Source organism: Castor canadensis, chromosome 7, assembly GCF_047511655.1.
Source record: "Castor canadensis chromosome 7, mCasCan1.hap1v2, whole genome shotgun sequence".
NCBI lineage: Eukaryota > Metazoa > Chordata > Mammalia > Rodentia > Castoridae > Castor > Castor canadensis.
The window spans coordinates 145598171-145614253 of NC_133392.1; the positions used below are offsets into that span (position 1 = coordinate 145598171).

Here is a 16083-nt window from a genome sequence, read left to right on the forward strand (position 1 = left end):
AGATGGCCACTGTGCACACCTTGAATAGAAGTCAGGCCTGAGGTGAGGAAGCAGTTTCTTTAATTTTATCAGAATCCAGGACACACAAGAAAAACACCCAAAACCACATGGAGACAGAAGACGAGACACAACTCCTCCCCCACTATCTCCCTGGTCCAGAGTGGGGACACAGAAGGAGTGAGACAGCCAGGGGGGCCTTGAGCCTCAATCCAGCCCTGCAGGCTCCAGGCCTGCGAGGGAGGAGGGCAACAGGGAGGCAGGGCCGAGCCCCCAAATGGGGAACCAGCCAAGGGAAGGCCCAGACGGACTCCACCTCCTCACCTGCCTACCAAGGGGCAAGCAGCCCACAGCAGCAAGGGGCCCGGGCCATGGACACATTCATGATTGAGAAGCAGCTGCAGTGAGGCAGGAGACACACACGATTATCTGGGCAGAATCACTGGGGTAGGGCCTGAAGGGCCCACGGGCCGAACCCTGAGGTCGCAGGAGGGGCCCAAAGCGGGGCTAGTGAGTGAGGTCCTGAGTGAGTGGGTCGGGGGCTGGGCCCCTTTCTCCCGCTGCCTGCAGCCCCTCCAGTACTGCTGCCAGGGACCCGCCTCGAGGGAAGTGAGGTGAAGAAGCAGTCCACCCCTGCTGTAAACTACCAGGTGGCCGAGGACAGCAGGGAGGGCCTGACCAGACCTCGGTGGCCTGCCCCAAAGGCCTGTGGGAAGAGGATGTGGTATGGGGGGAGGGAACAGGGGCTTGCTCGACCGGCTCAGATCCAAGACGGTGCCGCACTTGCTTGCTGGGTCCCTTGTGAGCTGGAAACTGCACTGGGTTCCAGCAGTGCTGGTTAGACTGGAGGCAGCAGCTTCTCAAGAAATTCCTTCACAGCTGCCATCTCCTGGGGTTGGGGGAGATTGTGATGCTCCCTGCTGGAGGCAGGAGGGAAAGGGATAGAAGCAGGCAATCCCCACTGACCTGAGGACAGGAGCTGTGCATGACACCTGGGTAGGTCTTGAACTGGACCCTGGCTGGTGTGACAACAGACCGGAGCTTCTCAGCCGTCAGGGCCCCAAACCGTACTGGTACCATGGGATCCAGCTCCCCATGGCACTGAAGGATGGCCAGGTCCTTGGCACTGCCGTTGGCTGCCTGTGGACCAGACAGGGCTCAGAGGACAAAGCCAGTGCTGCAGCACAATGGACACTCAGGGCAGGAGGGGCTGTGGGGACACTCACCTGAGGAAAGTTCCGGTGCAGAGGCAGCCAACAGCTCAATGCCACGATGCCAGCCAGAGGGTGGGGGCAGGTAAGGGCTGTGTAGAGGGACAGGGCCCCGCCCTGGAAGGAGGCATGACAGGTCATGAAGGTACAGCTCACCCACCCAGCCCCTCCCCCTTTCTCCCCCCTCACCTGCGAAAAGCCGCCCAGGACAATCCGATTGGCTGGAATCCCGTTCTTCATCTCATGCTCAATCAAGGCCTTGACTGGGGGGAGGGGCATGACTGGGCGGAGGAGCCACTGGGGGCCCTGAAGGGAGCCAGGCATGCCCACTGCTTTCTGGGGGTAAGGAGGGGAGGTGCTGGGGGATCAGGGCCTTACTGTTCTCTGCTGCCTTCTTGATGCCAGCTTCGTCTTCTGGGGCATCTGGGCTCAGTCCCATCAGGTCAAACCTGGATTTGCAGAGGCATTGCAGCTGCTGGAAGACTTGGCCAACCCCTGCAGCTCCACCAGCTCCCCCAACGCCAAACTCACCAGGAGGGCATCACCATCTTCATGTTGAGCGTCACAGGGATCCTGGGCCTGGGAGAGACAGCCAGGAGTAGTCATGCTCAGAAGAGAAGAGGAAGACACAGCAGAGAGCCCTGGGGCCCCTCCCAGCAGGCAGGGCCTGTGTTTAAGGTGTTGCCAGGCAACCTGCCACGTGGGGCCCCTGAGGCTGTGGTTAGGGCAGCAGCGGTAGTGAAGGAGTGCAGAGCCCAACAACAGTGATGGGGTTCCAGCTCGGTGGGTGAGTACTTGGGGAAGGGGCATGGGAGGCCCTGCTTCCAGGAAGTCTGGAGTCTAGCAATTCCGGGGGCTGGGGGCTGGAGCCCATTCCTGGGGCTCCACAGGAGCTAAGGTTAAACATGGCACTCCGGCTGCTCTGAGCACAAAGCTAGGATGCAGAGAGCACAGGCCTGGGGCCGCAGCATCACCTCCGTCAACCCCTCCCTAGCTGGGGTGACACTCACGCATGGGGACAGATGTACTTGACGTGAGGGAGCCGGATGGTGGAGAGGGCGTCAGCCCAGCTATGCCTGTAGGAGGGAAGGGAGAAGACTGGTGTAGGAAGGGGCAGCCCTGCCTGCTGGCCCTACCCACTCCCCAAGGAACACCCGTCCAGATCACTCACCCTGTGTCTCCAAGTCCATGTAAAAAAATAACCTGGAAAAAGTGACAAGTGGGGAGGTAGGAAGATGCCCCTTTGAGAGCTCATCCCCCTCCTGCCCCCCCCACTTCAGCCCACCTCTCCCCCAGTCCAAAGGACCTGGGGGAACAGAGGTGGGAGCCAACAGGTTACCAACCCTGAGCCTCCTGGCTTCTGGGAATTCCCTTCTCATCACCGCCACCTCCCCGTTTCCCACACCCCCTCCAGGATCTGGCCCAGAAGCTGCCAAGAGTGGACAGGCCCTTACCGCGGCCGTTTCCCGCTCAGCTCCAGACACGGTGGCAGCGTCAGTGAGCAGGGGCACAGACATGGTGTTACCACACATACACTGCAGGGCTCCCTGCAGGCCGGGCCTGCACACAAGGGAGCAGCGGTCAAGAGCAAGGCCAGGCAAGAAGAGATTCCTGGCTCAAGGGGCCCACGCAGGCCATCACCCCCTCATAGTGCCCAGGTTCAGTACTGGGCACAGAGAAAAGGCAGGCAAGAAGTCTGGGGCAAAGGGTGGGAAGGTGGCCTCCAGTCCAGGGCTGAAAGCCACCCTAGTGTCCAGAAGCCATGGGTTGATTCTGGCCCAACCCCAGAGTGTGAGCTTGCTGGAGATGGATCAGGCAGGGATTAAGGGCTGGGGGAGAAGGGGAGGTAGGGAGCTGTCTGATGCCTTCCCCTCCATGCTCCTCTCTCCCTGGTCTCGGAGTACCCCTTCTCTGGAGCTGCTAGGTCCCCTCCTCCCCACCTCCCCTCCCTATGGGGAAACGAAAAGGAGAAAAACGCCAGGAAAATATGTTTCCACCCCCCCACACACACCATCTTCTCCATCCTCTCTCCCTTCCCTTCCATCCAGCCCCCATCCGGTCTTCACAGCAGTTTCTGGTTCAGCAATTCCCACGGCCTCTGGGGGCTCCCCATGTTCCCTGAGATCCTTAGGACTCTGGTTCTGCCACCTACCCCCCAACTGGTGTTCCACGGCCCTCCCCAATAGGACTACCTGCTGCTACTGCTAGGACCAGTGGCTACAAATGGGCCCCCAGCTGAACAGGTTCAGGGACTCCCAACACACAAAAGAATGTCAGACTGGCTGGCCCCTCCCGTCCTGAGCATCCTCTAAACTCTGGAAGCTTCCCGCTACCTGCCTTTAAGTGCCTACCGTTCCAGGGCGCCCAGCCCTCCGCACTGGCTCCCACCTTCCAGCTCTGACCCAACTGCTGCTTTCCATGGCACCACGGTCACAGAGCAGCTTGTGCCTCTGACCCTGGGTCCCTGTGTCCACCGGGGAATGCACCTGCTGTCCTAAGCCGGGATCCCTTCCCTTCTCCGCCCTGGGACACTCACCCTGGCTCCCCCTCTCCCTGACCCGGTGTGTCTCCCTCCCCACTGTAAGACCCAGGGTTCCACTCGCCATAGTGGGAACTTCGGTTCTGACCCAGGGTCACCACTCCCCACACTGACATTTTCTACCCTCGCTCGTACCCTTTCACAAAGGGACTGTCTGCCTTTGACCCTGGGGAAGCCCCCGCCCCACAATGGGATCCCCCACTTCCGAGCGCGCTGTCGCTCGCACCCCACGCGGACAGCCCCGGCCCGCCGCGCTCCGCTCCCAAGTCCCCAGGACTGGACAGCGCCTTCGCACCTCCTCCCCACCCCCATCCTCCGCCGCGCCGCCGCCCGCTCCCGGGACGCGCCCGCCGCGCCCGCCCCCCGGCCCGCAGCCCGCCCGCCCGGCCGGCCGGTACCTCGCTCCCTGGGGCTTCCGAGACCGCTGGGCGATTCTCCCCTTTCTCCCGCACAGACACACACTCTTCCCCCTCGGCCGCCCCCGCCGGAACTTCCGTTCGAGTCCCGGGAACCCAGCCATCGCGCTGCCGGAAGTAGCCCGGCCAGCGGTACGGAACCCGGAAGCGGGCCCGGTTTCCCGGCTAGGAGCTGCCATGTTGCGGTCGGCGGGGCCACTCCCTGTGATCCTGCGCTACCTCCTGCAGCTTCTGGACAGGGCATCGCGACCCCACTTCCACCACCCCCGGCCCTCCTGGAGGAGACCGTCCGGAAGGAGAGGCATTGCTCATTGCCACTAGCATAAAGTTTGCACCTTCCATCCCCGTGGTGGCCTTGGGTATCAGCCACTGCCTTAATACACTTCAGTGCTTATATATGCGGTACAAGATATCTTTATCTACCAATCATCTATCTATCGAAAATAGTCACATAGTATAGCATATTAATATCCATCATCTCAGTTACCTGTTTTTCCCCAGCGGCAAGAGCAGCTGTAACTTAGCAAAACTGCATACAACTATTAACTACACTCCTCACGTTGCACTTTCGGTCTTTCCACTTGCTCATCCCAGACACTGGTTTTCATGCCCTCCCCCAGGATCATGGATGGAATTATACACTCTGACCTGAAAAGACCTGTGTGCTCCAGTCTTATCTTAAAGATGAGGAAACTGAGGCACAGGGAAGTAAATAAACAGCAACTTCAGGATTACACTGTAACTCTGCCTTTCTTGACCTGCTTCCTGAGCTATAAAATGATAATAACCATCCTACTTCATAACTTTGCTGTTAGGCTCAAATGAGGACGTGTGAACATGCTTTATACATTGTAAAATGAGTGTGAGGCCTTAATCACTCTAAAAAGGATCTTGGGAAAATATACAGGCCACATCAGGATAACCGACAGGCATCAGCAGTGTTTAGCATGGTTCTTGACAAGCAGTGCCGTGCAGGGTGCGCAAAATGCCATTCAGTGAGCCAAGAACAAAGAGCTTCATTTGGTCACCTCTGAGTCACCCTTTGCACTGGTGAAGTGGAAATGGGCTCAGGGTCCACAGAAAGCCTGGGAGGCAATGTCCCTGACAGAACTGTGGCGCTCTGCAAACAGGAAATGAGTCACACTTGTTCTCCCAGCTTAACCTACACTGGTCTTTCTGTGAACTGAAGGAAATAATGCAAACTTGGAAGCTCAACAAAGCACTTTTCTCCATGACAAGCGGCAGTTTGGTCTTGAGTAATCAACAGGTCACAGAGATGGAGCTTGAAATACCAGGATTCTGGGTAGGAAAGCCGTGGGCACAGGGGTCAACAAGCCAAGTACCCATGACTGGATGTCACAAGAGAAAACGGATAAAAGTGAAAGAAAGTAACACAGCTGCCCCTACTACTGACAGCACCCCTGCCATACCACCTTTGCTCATGGAGGTAAAGTTCCTTCTGCACTGCAGGCACCTGAGGTACCAGGCACTTGCAGGCCTTCTGTGGAAGGTGGGGAGTAGTACTGGGGCTTTTGAGGGGGTAGGAGGTGGTATGGGGTTGTGAACTCAGGGCCTCATGCCTGTAGGCATTCCATCCCACGAGCCACGCCCTCACTCTACTTCAGCCATCTTCAGCTCGAAGCTCCAAATCAAGAGGCCCAGTTCCGGGGCTATCTGTGATTCCTGCTTCAGCTGGGGGAGAGAATGAAGGACCAGTCTGCTCTGAGATTTCTGTTTCTCCCCTAATCCAAATTTTAAAATAGCCTTTTTTTTTTTTTTGGCAGTACTGAGATTTGAACTCAGGGCCCCATGCTTGCATAGGTGGTCTACCACTTGAACCACTTCGCCAGCCTTTTTTTATGTTGGGTTTTTTGAGATAGGGTATCCCAAGCTGGCTTTGAACCACGATCCTCCTGATCTCTGCCTTCTGAGTAGCTAGGATTATAGGCGTGAGACACCAGCATGAGGCAAATAGCCTTTTAATCCTCAAAATCACCCAACTAAAGCAGCAGTAGAAGCTACAGATGAAGAATGGCTGGGACCCTTCGTGCACCAGGAACTGCATTTTCATTCTAGTTGACTTCAGACTGAATTTTAGAATTTTGAGGCCTGACAAAGATAAGGACAGGCTGAAGAAAATGACAACCTCCTGAAGAGTGTGGGCCTGTCCCTCAGAGGAACTCTGTCAATAGGATCAGATGTGGAACTTATTCCCCTCATCAACTTTTCGTACTTTCTGCAAGGGAGAGAATACAGACTGTCTCAAATCCGCTTTTCAGATACTTAAATTCTCTTCAATTATGTACTTTCAAATTAAAGGCCAAAGTCTTTGGTGTACCTTTAGGCAGAATGTGCTGCTCACCCTCACCTCTGCTATGCTCCGGCATCTGTCCTCCTTTGTTTTTGGAAATGTCATTCAACAGACTATTTCCCTTCATAAGAAATGGAATACAGATTTTGAATCCCAGCATCCTCTTCATGAAATGTGGAACTAGGAATATTTTTGCTACATGGTACAGAATTACGCTTCACCTTTTCTGAAGAAACTGATCTAGTCTTTATTTAATTGCGGCACTTATGAGCTACCTAGATCAAAACAACAAAAAAATTTCAAGGTTTAATATAGTTCCCAGTAAAATTAAAGTTTCATCAGTACTACCAAAAATTCAAACAAAAATACAAACATTAAGCCTGGCAAGGATTTATTAGGAAGCTTATTAGTCACAGTGAATAAAAGCCATGAACAGAACTCTAGAGACCTCCAAATTCTGGCACTGGGCTTACAACACAAGTTAGAAGCTAATAAACATTAAGGAGGCTCCGGGAGGAAATCTTAACTAAGTCTCAGTCTTACCCAACCAGGTTTCCCACAGACATAGAAACAATTCCCATGCTCTCCCCAGATTGCTTAGCTAGGCAGTAGGAAAGACGACCTTCCCCACAAGGGATCACACACCATCAGGAGACTTCTGCCTTTCCAGCTATTGCCATGGGACGCTTGTGTGTGATGACAACTCCAAGCTGGGCAACTTGACAAGAATGCTAAGCAGTAATAGGGAAAAGGAGCAAGCAGGAACATGTGCTTCTAGCTGGAGACCCTCATGATGGTTAATACAAACACAAACCCAAACTTGCGGAAGGACTCCTGCAGCCCAAGATGTTTCCATTTTTAAAAAACATGTCACACAAAAATCCTGCCACAAAGCAACAAGACACTTGGGATCCCATGGCCAATACTGACTGGAAAAGCAAGCATTATCCACAACTGCCAGATACCACACAGCCTAAGACCCAACTTCTTCAGTGCCCTAGAGAACCATCATGTCCCTTGACACCCATACTACTCCTAGTGGTGTGCTGTCTTCTGCAGGCCAGGTTTTTGCACAACCCCAAAGACAAAGCCTGGCCGAAGTGTGGCAGGCAACTCTTGCTGGAGCCTCATTGTCATCCTTCCCAGCAGATGGTCACATATCATCACCGGCAGCACTTCTGAGGGAGCCCGGGCCAGCCCTTAGGAAATGAAGTGTGTCTGTGGGGTAACCTGATGGACCCGGTGGTCTGCTGGGTTGGCCGATGCTTCATAATTGCAGATGGTCACCTCGTGTCGGCGAAGCTGCAAGAAAATAGAGACTGTGCCAGTGCCATTAAGAAATAATCCTGTCTCAGAGCACACACAATGTAGTAGTCCTTATCAGATGCCTTGCTAGAAGTCATCTCTACAACTCCCCTTTTTATCTTGAGAAGTCAGCAAAAACCATTATCAAGGATTCACAGCAACTGAGAAAATCCATTCCCCCCACTACAATAGGGGCCACCTCAAGAAAAGGAGCTTGTCTTACTTATCATCTATCTCTGGTGCCTACAACAAGAAAGATTATCAAGAATGCGTTTTTTGGTGCTCAGTGTGGAACAGGGCCTTCAGCATGCTAAGCAAGCACTCCACCACTGAGCTACACCCCCAACCCACTATCAAAAATGTGAATGAATGGAAGAATTTCCAAGTTTTTCAAAAAACTATTAATTGACATAAATTGCATAATTTCTAAGCTCTGATAATAATACAGATGGTCTGTCAAACATGGGCAGTTTAAAATGATGAAGGCAAAGACTGGGATATAGCTCAGGGCAGAGCATTTACCTGGCATGCATGAGGCCCTGGGTTTGATCCCTAGCATCAAAAAAAGGTAAGACAAAAAAAAAAAAAGATGAGGGAGAAAAATGGAGGGGGTTAATCTAATTCCTTATATTGTAAGCACATATGTAAATGTCACAATGCATCTCCCCTATACAACCATTATATGCTAATAAAAAAATTATAAACAGATAAGCAACTAACATCTGGCTTGCCCTTTCCCTTCCAGCTCCCACCTCCGTGGTGTGCACATAAATATTTATCAACCCCTCTCACCTCAGTCCATTCTCCTCTCAGGCCAATATAAAAGACCTTTGTGGTATCTGCTCCAAAGTTTTTTGAAATATGAATCGAGAGATGATAGACATTTGAAAAACGGGAAATTCTAGAGGATGGAAAGGAAGAGGGAGAGAAGACACAGTTTACTATTCGGTGAACATCGCACCACCAGCGCAAACAAGAGTTCAGCTCCAGCGTGTAAAACAACCCAGGCAAATGCCAGAACACTCTTCCTTCTCAGTCTACTCCTTTGGACAAGCAATTAATTCAGTGGACATTTACTGAGCATCTGCCAGATCTAATCCTGTCCAAGGCAGGAGGGAAAGAAAAATGAAGAAACACTACTCCTGCCTGCAACGAGAAATGTATTCTAAAACATGTTCAGTGTTGACCTCGCCCTTAGGAAAAAGAAAAAACTAATGAGGAGATAATGTGGTCACCTGGAACTCAGCCTGTTACAAAATCATGATGCAAACAGAAATCCTAAAAACATGTTGCCTAAGACCAAGGAGCACATCCAGACCTGCCAACAAGTTCTGAAGTCTGGGGCTTGTACTGAATCTGTACCAAAAGTTGACAAGCCAAGGAGCAAGCATCCTCTGCTGTTTTAACTCACTTCCATGCTAGTAAGACAGGAAGAGACAGGCCAAAACTAAGAGGCAAGCTCTAGCGCTGATGCACATACTGCATGCTCACTGTGCATGCTCACCACACATGCTCATGAGGGAGCCGCATTCCTCAAGAAGCCATACACGCAAGCAGGCTAGTGCACGCCTGAAACCCAGCACTTGGGAGGTAGAAGCAGGAGGACCACAAGTTCAGGGCCAACCTCATCTACATAGCAAGACCATGTCTCAAAAAAAAAACAACAAAAAAGAAGCCACAGAGTGGAGAAGAGGTCCCCTGCTTACTTTGTAGCATACTCTAATTCTCCTGTAAGATCCCGATTCAGACTAAAGGTCTGATCTGGCTCCCTTTCTGTATCATCAAATGACATCTGTGGAATGTTCTTATACCTGGGAAAGGAAAGAAAAGGAACGTCAAGAAAGGTACATTATTAAACTTTTCAGTTTTCAAAACTTCCTACAGACTGTTCAACTGACTCAGTTCCATCCAAAGAATGGGGTCAAGTTTTAGAAAGGGCATTTTACCGGCATTTATATATAAATATCTTTATGCCAACAAGAAAAGAGCTGGGAACAGTGATGAGGCTTTTCGTTCCAGCTACTTGGGAGGCTGGTGCTTGAGCCCAGGAGTCAGGGCCTGTCTGGCAAGATAGCAAGACCCCATTTTCTAACATACATACATTCATACATACTTATATACATAAAATAAATAAATTAAGTAAGTAAATAAGAGGAAGAAAGAAAAAAAGAGCAAAGACCTGCAGCATAACCCAGCAGCATTTTTGAGTAGGTGAAGATCACGAGAGGCAAGATACAAAGAGTTGGCTCAAAGTAGGTCACGTGTAGTGAATGAATGCATGGAGGAAATAAACAACTCAGCACATTCAGACCAAGCTAGGATGTGAAATAAAACAGCTTACTCATGGGAAAAAATACATGCTTTGGCAGAAATATATTAAAACAGATAAGAGATAACATCAGGTAACCCAACACTCAAGCATTTTCTGTTGTCTGAGTCCATGCACTCAGTCATCTTACAGTTCTTAAAATACCATCTGGGATCCATTTTGAAAAGAGCACAAAAGCTACAAACTCACAAAAGGCTTTGGAAAGTCAAGGTAAAACTGCTAGTGAAGAAAGTATTTTCCAAAGAAAAATCTCAGAAACACCAGTCTCTACAACCCACAAATCCTGAAGGGCGAAGGCATGTATCACCATCATCTCCAGTGTGTTTAATTAACATACCCTCAAAGGAGGGGGCTATCTTTTAGCTGCAGCAAAATGCATGCAATTTAAGAAAGCAAACATTTGCTTCAAAGTGTTTCTAAGAATAAGGCACAGCAGAATATAATAATAGTGAATTTATAAGCAGCATTACGAAGCAGGGTAGCACTGTAGTTAAAAGCAGTGTCTGTACCTACAGAATGGCAGAAAATCTTTGCAAGCTGTTCATCCAACAAGGGATTAATATCCAGAATATATATATGGAACTCACAGCCAGACGTGGTGCCATACACCTGTAATCCCAGCACTCATGAGGGTGAGGGAGGAGGATCATGAGTTTGAAGTCAATACATAGTGAGCCCCTGTCTCCAGAAAAAGAGAAGCCAGCCAGAATATATATGGAACTCAAACAATTCAATAACAAAAAAATAAAAAGAAAGAAAAGATATACAAGCTGGGAGTGGGGGCACAAGCCTGTAATTCCAGCACGAAGGAGGCAGAGGTGAAAGGATGTCAAATTCAAGGCCAGCCTAGGCTACACAGAGAATTCCTATCTCAAAAACACAAAAAGGAGATTTTAAAAAGGCCAAGTACATGAAAAAAATTTCAGCATCATTAATCACGAGGGAAATCAAAATCAAAATCACAATAAAGCTGAGTGCCAGTGGGTCATGCCCAGCTACTTGGGTAGCTGAGCTCAGGAGGATAACAGTTCCAGGCCAATCCAGGAGAAACCCCATTTCAACCAATAGCTGGGCGCAGTGGTGTGGACCTGTCATCCCAGTTATGCAGGAGGCTGGCAGTGGATCCCAGGACAAAAAGGTTCATGAGAGTCCAACTCAACAGAAAAAAATGGTGGACACGGTAGTGCATGCCTGTTACTCCAGCTGTGGCAGGGAGCTCAAGACAGAAGGATGGTCATTTAGGCTGGCCTGAGCAAAAACTGAGGCCCTATCCCCAAAATAATGTTTCAAATATAAGAATACAGGGTTGGGTACTGGTGGTGCACACCTGTAATCCTAGCTACTCAGGAAGCAGAGATCAGAAGGTTTGAGATCCGAAGCCAACCCAGGCAAAGAGTTTGAGAGACCCTATGTGGAAAATACCCAAAACAAAAAAGGGCTGGCAGAATTGCTCAAGTGGTAGAGCACCTGTCTAGCAAGCATGAGGTTTTGAGTTCAAGCCCCAGTACCACCAAAAAAAAAAGACAAGAAATACTGGTGAGGTCGGGTGACAGTGCCTCATGCCTATAATTCTATCTACTTGGGAGGCTGAGATCAGAAGATTTCGGGTTGAGACCAGTCCAGGCAAATACTTCCTGAGACCCTATCTCCAAAATAACCAGAGCAAAATGGGCTGGAAGTGTGGCTCAAACAGCAGAGCACCTGTTTTGCAAGAGCAAAGCCCTAAGTTCAAACCCCAGTCACATACAAAAAAAAAAAACCAACATACTGGTAAGGATGCAAAGAAAGGGACCTCCCACACAGTTAGTGGGAATGTAAATTGGAATAGTCATTATGGAAAATCCTCAAAAAATGAGAAAGACAACTACCACATGATCCAGAAATCCCATTACTGGATATATACCTAAAGGAAAAGAAATCAGTATGTCAAAGAAATATCTGGTCAGGGCTGGGATGTAGCTCAGAGACAGAGTGCTTGCCTAACATGTGTGAGGCCCTGGGTTCAATACCAGTACCATAAAAGAAATGACAAAAAAAAAAAAAAAAAAAGACCAGAAACATCTAGTCAGGCACCAGTAGCTCATGCCTGTAATCCTAGTTACTCAGGAGGCAGAGATCAGAAGAACTGAAGTTTGAGGCCAACCCGGGCAAATACCCAACACAAAAAACAAACAAAAAAGGGCTGGCAGAGTGGCTCCAGTGGAGTGGTAGAGCTTAGCAAGCATGAGTACCACAAAAAAAGAAAAAAGACATCTGTACCTGTACTCCTACTTCTATATCTGCTTATTATGGCACTACTCACAATAGCTGAGATACAGACTCAACCTAGGTATCCATGAACGGATGAATGGATCAAGAAAATGTGGTATGGCTGGGCACCGATGGCTCATGCCTATAATCCTTGCTACTAAGGAGACAAGTATCAGGGATTGTGGTTCGAGGCCATCCCAGGGAAATAATTCATGAAACTCTATTTCAAAAATACCCAACACAGATGCTGGTGGAGTAGCTCAAGTGGTACGAGAGCATGACTAGCAAGTGTGATACCCTGAATTCAAACCCCTGTGCCACTAAGGAAAGAAACAAAAATACCCAACACAAAACAGGGCCAGCAGAGTGGCTCAAGCAGTAGAGCACCTGCCTAGCAAGCATGAGACCCTGAGTTCAAATCCCAGAACCACCAAAATTTATATACTATATGTATGTATGCTTGCAAATAAAAAAAAGTATTTCTGGAACTAGATTTCCTGGGTCTAAAGCCTGGCTTTGTCGCTTACCAGCTGTGCGATTTTGGAAAAGTGATTTAATCTGTCTTAGTTTCCTCATCTATAAAATGGGGATTCCACTCAACTGATATTTTAAAAGCGCTTTGAAAAATTGCAAGCATACACAAAAGCAGAGCAAATATACTTATCGGTCACCTTAGAGGACTAACAGCTTTATGCCAGTTTTGCCCTTACCTCTACTTTGTTTATGGCCCAGATTTACCATTTTATCCATAAATGTTTCAGTATTACTTCTAAAAAACCAGCAAGGACTTCTTTGAAAAATATACTTACATTATTTTTACAGTAATCAGCAATGCTAACAATTAACCAAATTAACAGTAATTCTTTTTTTGGGGGTGTTTTTTCTGTGCACACCTGTCATTCCAGCTATGCCGAAGGCTTAAATAGGAGGATTGCAGTCTAGGCTGGCCCAGGCATAAATCAAAACCCTGTCTCAAAAATAACTATAGAAGCTGGGCCCCAGAAGCTCACACCTATACTTAGCTACTCAGGAGACAGCTATCAGGAAGATCACGGGTTCGAAGCCAGCCTGGACAAACAGAGACCCTATCTCAAAAAACCCTTCACCAAAAATAGGACCGGTGGAGTGGCTCAAGGTGAGTTCAAATACAGAAAAAGGGCTGGGGGCATGGCACAAGTATTAAAGTGCCTGCCTAGTAAGTGCAGGCCCTAAATTCAACCCATAGTACTGCCAAAAACAGATCCACTTTTCAAATGAAAAAAATTTTTGCAGTACTAGGGATTAAGAATTTCTCTCTCCCTAGTTTTGGCCAAAACTATAAACAAACTCATTTCTTCTTCATTTCTCTATATTTCAGGTCACTTTTTTTAACTGATGTTTTTGGCAGTATGGGGTTTGAACTCAGGGCCTCATGCTTATTTAGGCTGGCATTTTCTCTCAATGGAGGAAAGCCTTGGAACCCAAAGTCAGGCCTTATGGCCAAGGGCTCTGGTAACACTAGGTCTGATGGCAACAACAGATTTGGTGTTGCAAGAGGTACAAACAACTTTGCTAACTAAAGTCCACACAAACTCCAATAGAGCAATTCTGTGTCAATACAACACATGCAAAGATGATTACTGTATGAAATAGCAAGAAGAAATTTAGAAGCTCCTAAGAATAGAGTCCATAAAGATCATTTGAGAATTGTAGCTGGGTTATTAAGAAAACTGCAAAGTCATCAACAGTTAGCATTTATAGAATGCTCTCTGAATAAATGGTGCCATAGCAAGCACTTTGAAAAAAAGAGACTTCATCTATAAAGTCATTGGGGTCCTGGCAATGTGGCTCAGTGGTAGAGCACCTACCTCGCACATGCAAGGTCCTGTGTTCCATTCCCAGCATCAGAAAAATAATTAAAAATTCAAGAAGAGTTCATTGCTGGGCACCAGTGGCTCACGCCTGTAATCCTAACCACTCAGGACGCAGAGATCAGGAGGATCAAATAGTTTGAGAGACCCTATCTCGAAAAAAAACATCAAAAAAATGGCTGGCACAGTGGCCCTGAGTTCGAAAAAAAAAAAAAGAAGAGTTGTGTATTCCAATGTAAATGAGAACCAGACCAACCTATTTTAAACGGAGACAACTGAACCAGATCAAAGGAAATAATATTATTCTGGAATGATGTTACCAGAGATGGAGAACCAGGTGCTTGGGGAGAGCTTGAGCCCTTGCCACTTACAGTCTCATCTCAGAGGGATGTGAGTCATCGTCCTCTCCCATTATAATGATGCCTTTTAGCTTGACATTGCCAGTAAATCTGCCAGAATGCAAAAGAGAAGGTTGTCAACCTGGGGCTGAATCCCTGCTTCACTGTGTAACCCTGCGCAAGACCCTGCCCCTTTCTGAGCTTGGTTTACTCATCCATCACACTTGTACTAATCATTCCTAAACTGGTCTACTCTGGTAGTCTGCAATTCTAAGAAATTTACTTCAACCCCTCAGTTATTGTTAAACAAATCATCTATTTCCAGTCTGCACCCGCAAAAGCTGTAACGCTTTCCTCCTCCAACCCACCAAAATAATTTACCCCATGTCTAGAAACAGATGTGGGCTCTAGAGACAACCCAATGAATGAAGCCATCTTAAGAGGAGACTGTGTACAGCCTTAACCTCAGGCGGGGACCAAGGAGATACTTACGGAATATTAAACAGAAGCTCTTCATCTGCATCACTTTCAACAAACTGGAAGGGACAGGGAGGAGGGAGGAGAAAGCAACAAATATTTGCTGAGAGCCTACAGTTTCAGACATCTCCCATCCTGTTCTACAAACTGGCGTGCAATGCAAACGGTCAAACTTCCTCGTTTTCCAGGTCTTACTAACTTGGAGCTAATGAGTCTCATCCAGTGTCCTAAGAGCCACAAACCATCCATGACTACAGGGTTCCTACTGGGGAGCCTCCTGGATTGCGAATAGGAAGGTCGGTCGTCGGTGCATTCTCCTAGGGAGAGGATCCATAGCTTTCAAATGGCTCTCAAGGGGCCTGTGCTACAGATGGGAAACACCCATCACCTCACTAGGCTAGACTCCTCCAGGTGATATGATCAGGCAGCCATTAGGACCAATGATCAAATGGACGGGAAAACGCCTTCATGACCTTCTTCCTCACTTACTCTCGCAGCCCTAGCTGTGTAGAGCCAGAGCGCCGGTCTGGGCCTCAGTTTCCTTATCTGTTAAACGGGAGACTCAACCCTTTTCGCCTTCCAAAGGTCTGGAAGGAGACCGGCACAGGACAGCGCTTGGCGACCTCACTGTCGTTATTTTTAACCTCAGGACTAAGGCTGGCGAGGCCGACTGGCACTGGAGGCCCGCGGGTCCCGCCCAGCCCGCCTGGCCCGGGCGGCCCACCTTGGAGCGGTCGGTCCGCTCCTCCCACGGCTTGAAGACGCCGCGGCCGCTGCCCTCGCGGCTCTCGTTGAGGCACTGCAGGCGCTCCAGGTCGATGCGCAGGTACAGGCCATAGGCCAGGCCGCGCTGCTCGGGAGGCTCCTCTCGCTCGGCGGCACAGCGACAGCCGCCTCCGCCGTGGCTGTGGCCGTGCGACATGGCGACACCGTCTCCCGCGCGTCCCTCTGTCCCGCTACGGCCGTCTGCGCGGGGCTCGCTTTGCTCCGGCCGCCAAGCGCCGCGTCCGCCGCGTCGTAAAAGGCGCCCCTCCGCGGCGCATGCGCAGGAGAGGAGTGG

General features: G+C 49.4%; 2 protein-coding genes across 2 annotated transcripts; both read right to left on the reverse strand.

The window, feature by feature from the left end:
- Positions 1 to 43: 43 nt before the first annotated feature.
- On the reverse strand, positions 44 to 4305 carry Lypla2 (lysophospholipase 2). Its single transcript, XM_020155379.2, has 10 exons — positions 4146 to 4305; positions 2663 to 2768; positions 2380 to 2411; positions 2219 to 2284; positions 1740 to 1787; positions 1587 to 1657; positions 1398 to 1471; positions 1224 to 1325; positions 964 to 1137; positions 44 to 886 (listed from the first exon to the last, which is right to left on the reverse strand). The coding sequence occupies exons 1-10, from the start codon at positions 4265 to 4267 to the stop codon at positions 836 to 838; spliced, it is 846 nt and encodes a 281-aa protein (XP_020010968.1). The 5' UTR covers positions 4268 to 4305; the 3' UTR covers positions 44 to 835.
- A 2543-nt stretch (positions 4306 to 6848) lies between these two features.
- On the reverse strand, positions 6849 to 16055 carry Pithd1 (PITH domain containing 1). The gene is made up of 6 exons (XM_020155312.2): positions 15748 to 16055; positions 15039 to 15082; positions 14580 to 14657; positions 9486 to 9590; positions 8572 to 8680; positions 6849 to 7776 (listed from the first exon to the last, which is right to left on the reverse strand). Exons 1-6 carry the CDS (start codon positions 15943 to 15945, stop codon positions 7675 to 7677), a joined length of 636 nt encoding a protein of 211 aa, XP_020010901.1. The 5' UTR covers positions 15946 to 16055; the 3' UTR covers positions 6849 to 7674.
- Positions 16056 to 16083: the final 28 nt, after the last annotated feature.

Coding starts and splice junctions, on each gene's coding strand:
- Lypla2 (XM_020155379.2), bottom strand. CDS start 4,267: ATGGCTGGGTTCCCGGGACTCGAACGGAAGTTCCGGCGGGGGCGGCCG. Junction 2,769..4,145: donor CGGAAGCCCCAGGGAGCGAG/GTACCGGCCGGC, acceptor CCTTGTGTGCAG/GCCCGGCCTGCAGGGAGCCC. Junction 1,658..1,739: donor AAGATGGTGATGCCCTCCTG/GTGAGTTTGGCG, acceptor CTGCAAATCCAG/GTTTGACCTGATGGGACTGA.
- Pithd1 (XM_020155312.2), bottom strand. CDS start 15,945: ATGTCGCACGGCCACAGCCACGGCGGAGGCGGCTGTCGCTGTGCCGCC. Junction 14,658..15,038: donor GAGCTTCTGTTTAATATTCC/GTAAGTATCTCC, acceptor GCATTCTGGCAG/ATTTACTGGCAATGTCAAGC. Junction 9,591..14,579: donor CATCCCTCTGAGATGAGACT/GTAAGTGGCAAG, acceptor TTCCTTTCCCAG/GTATAAGAACATTCCACAGA.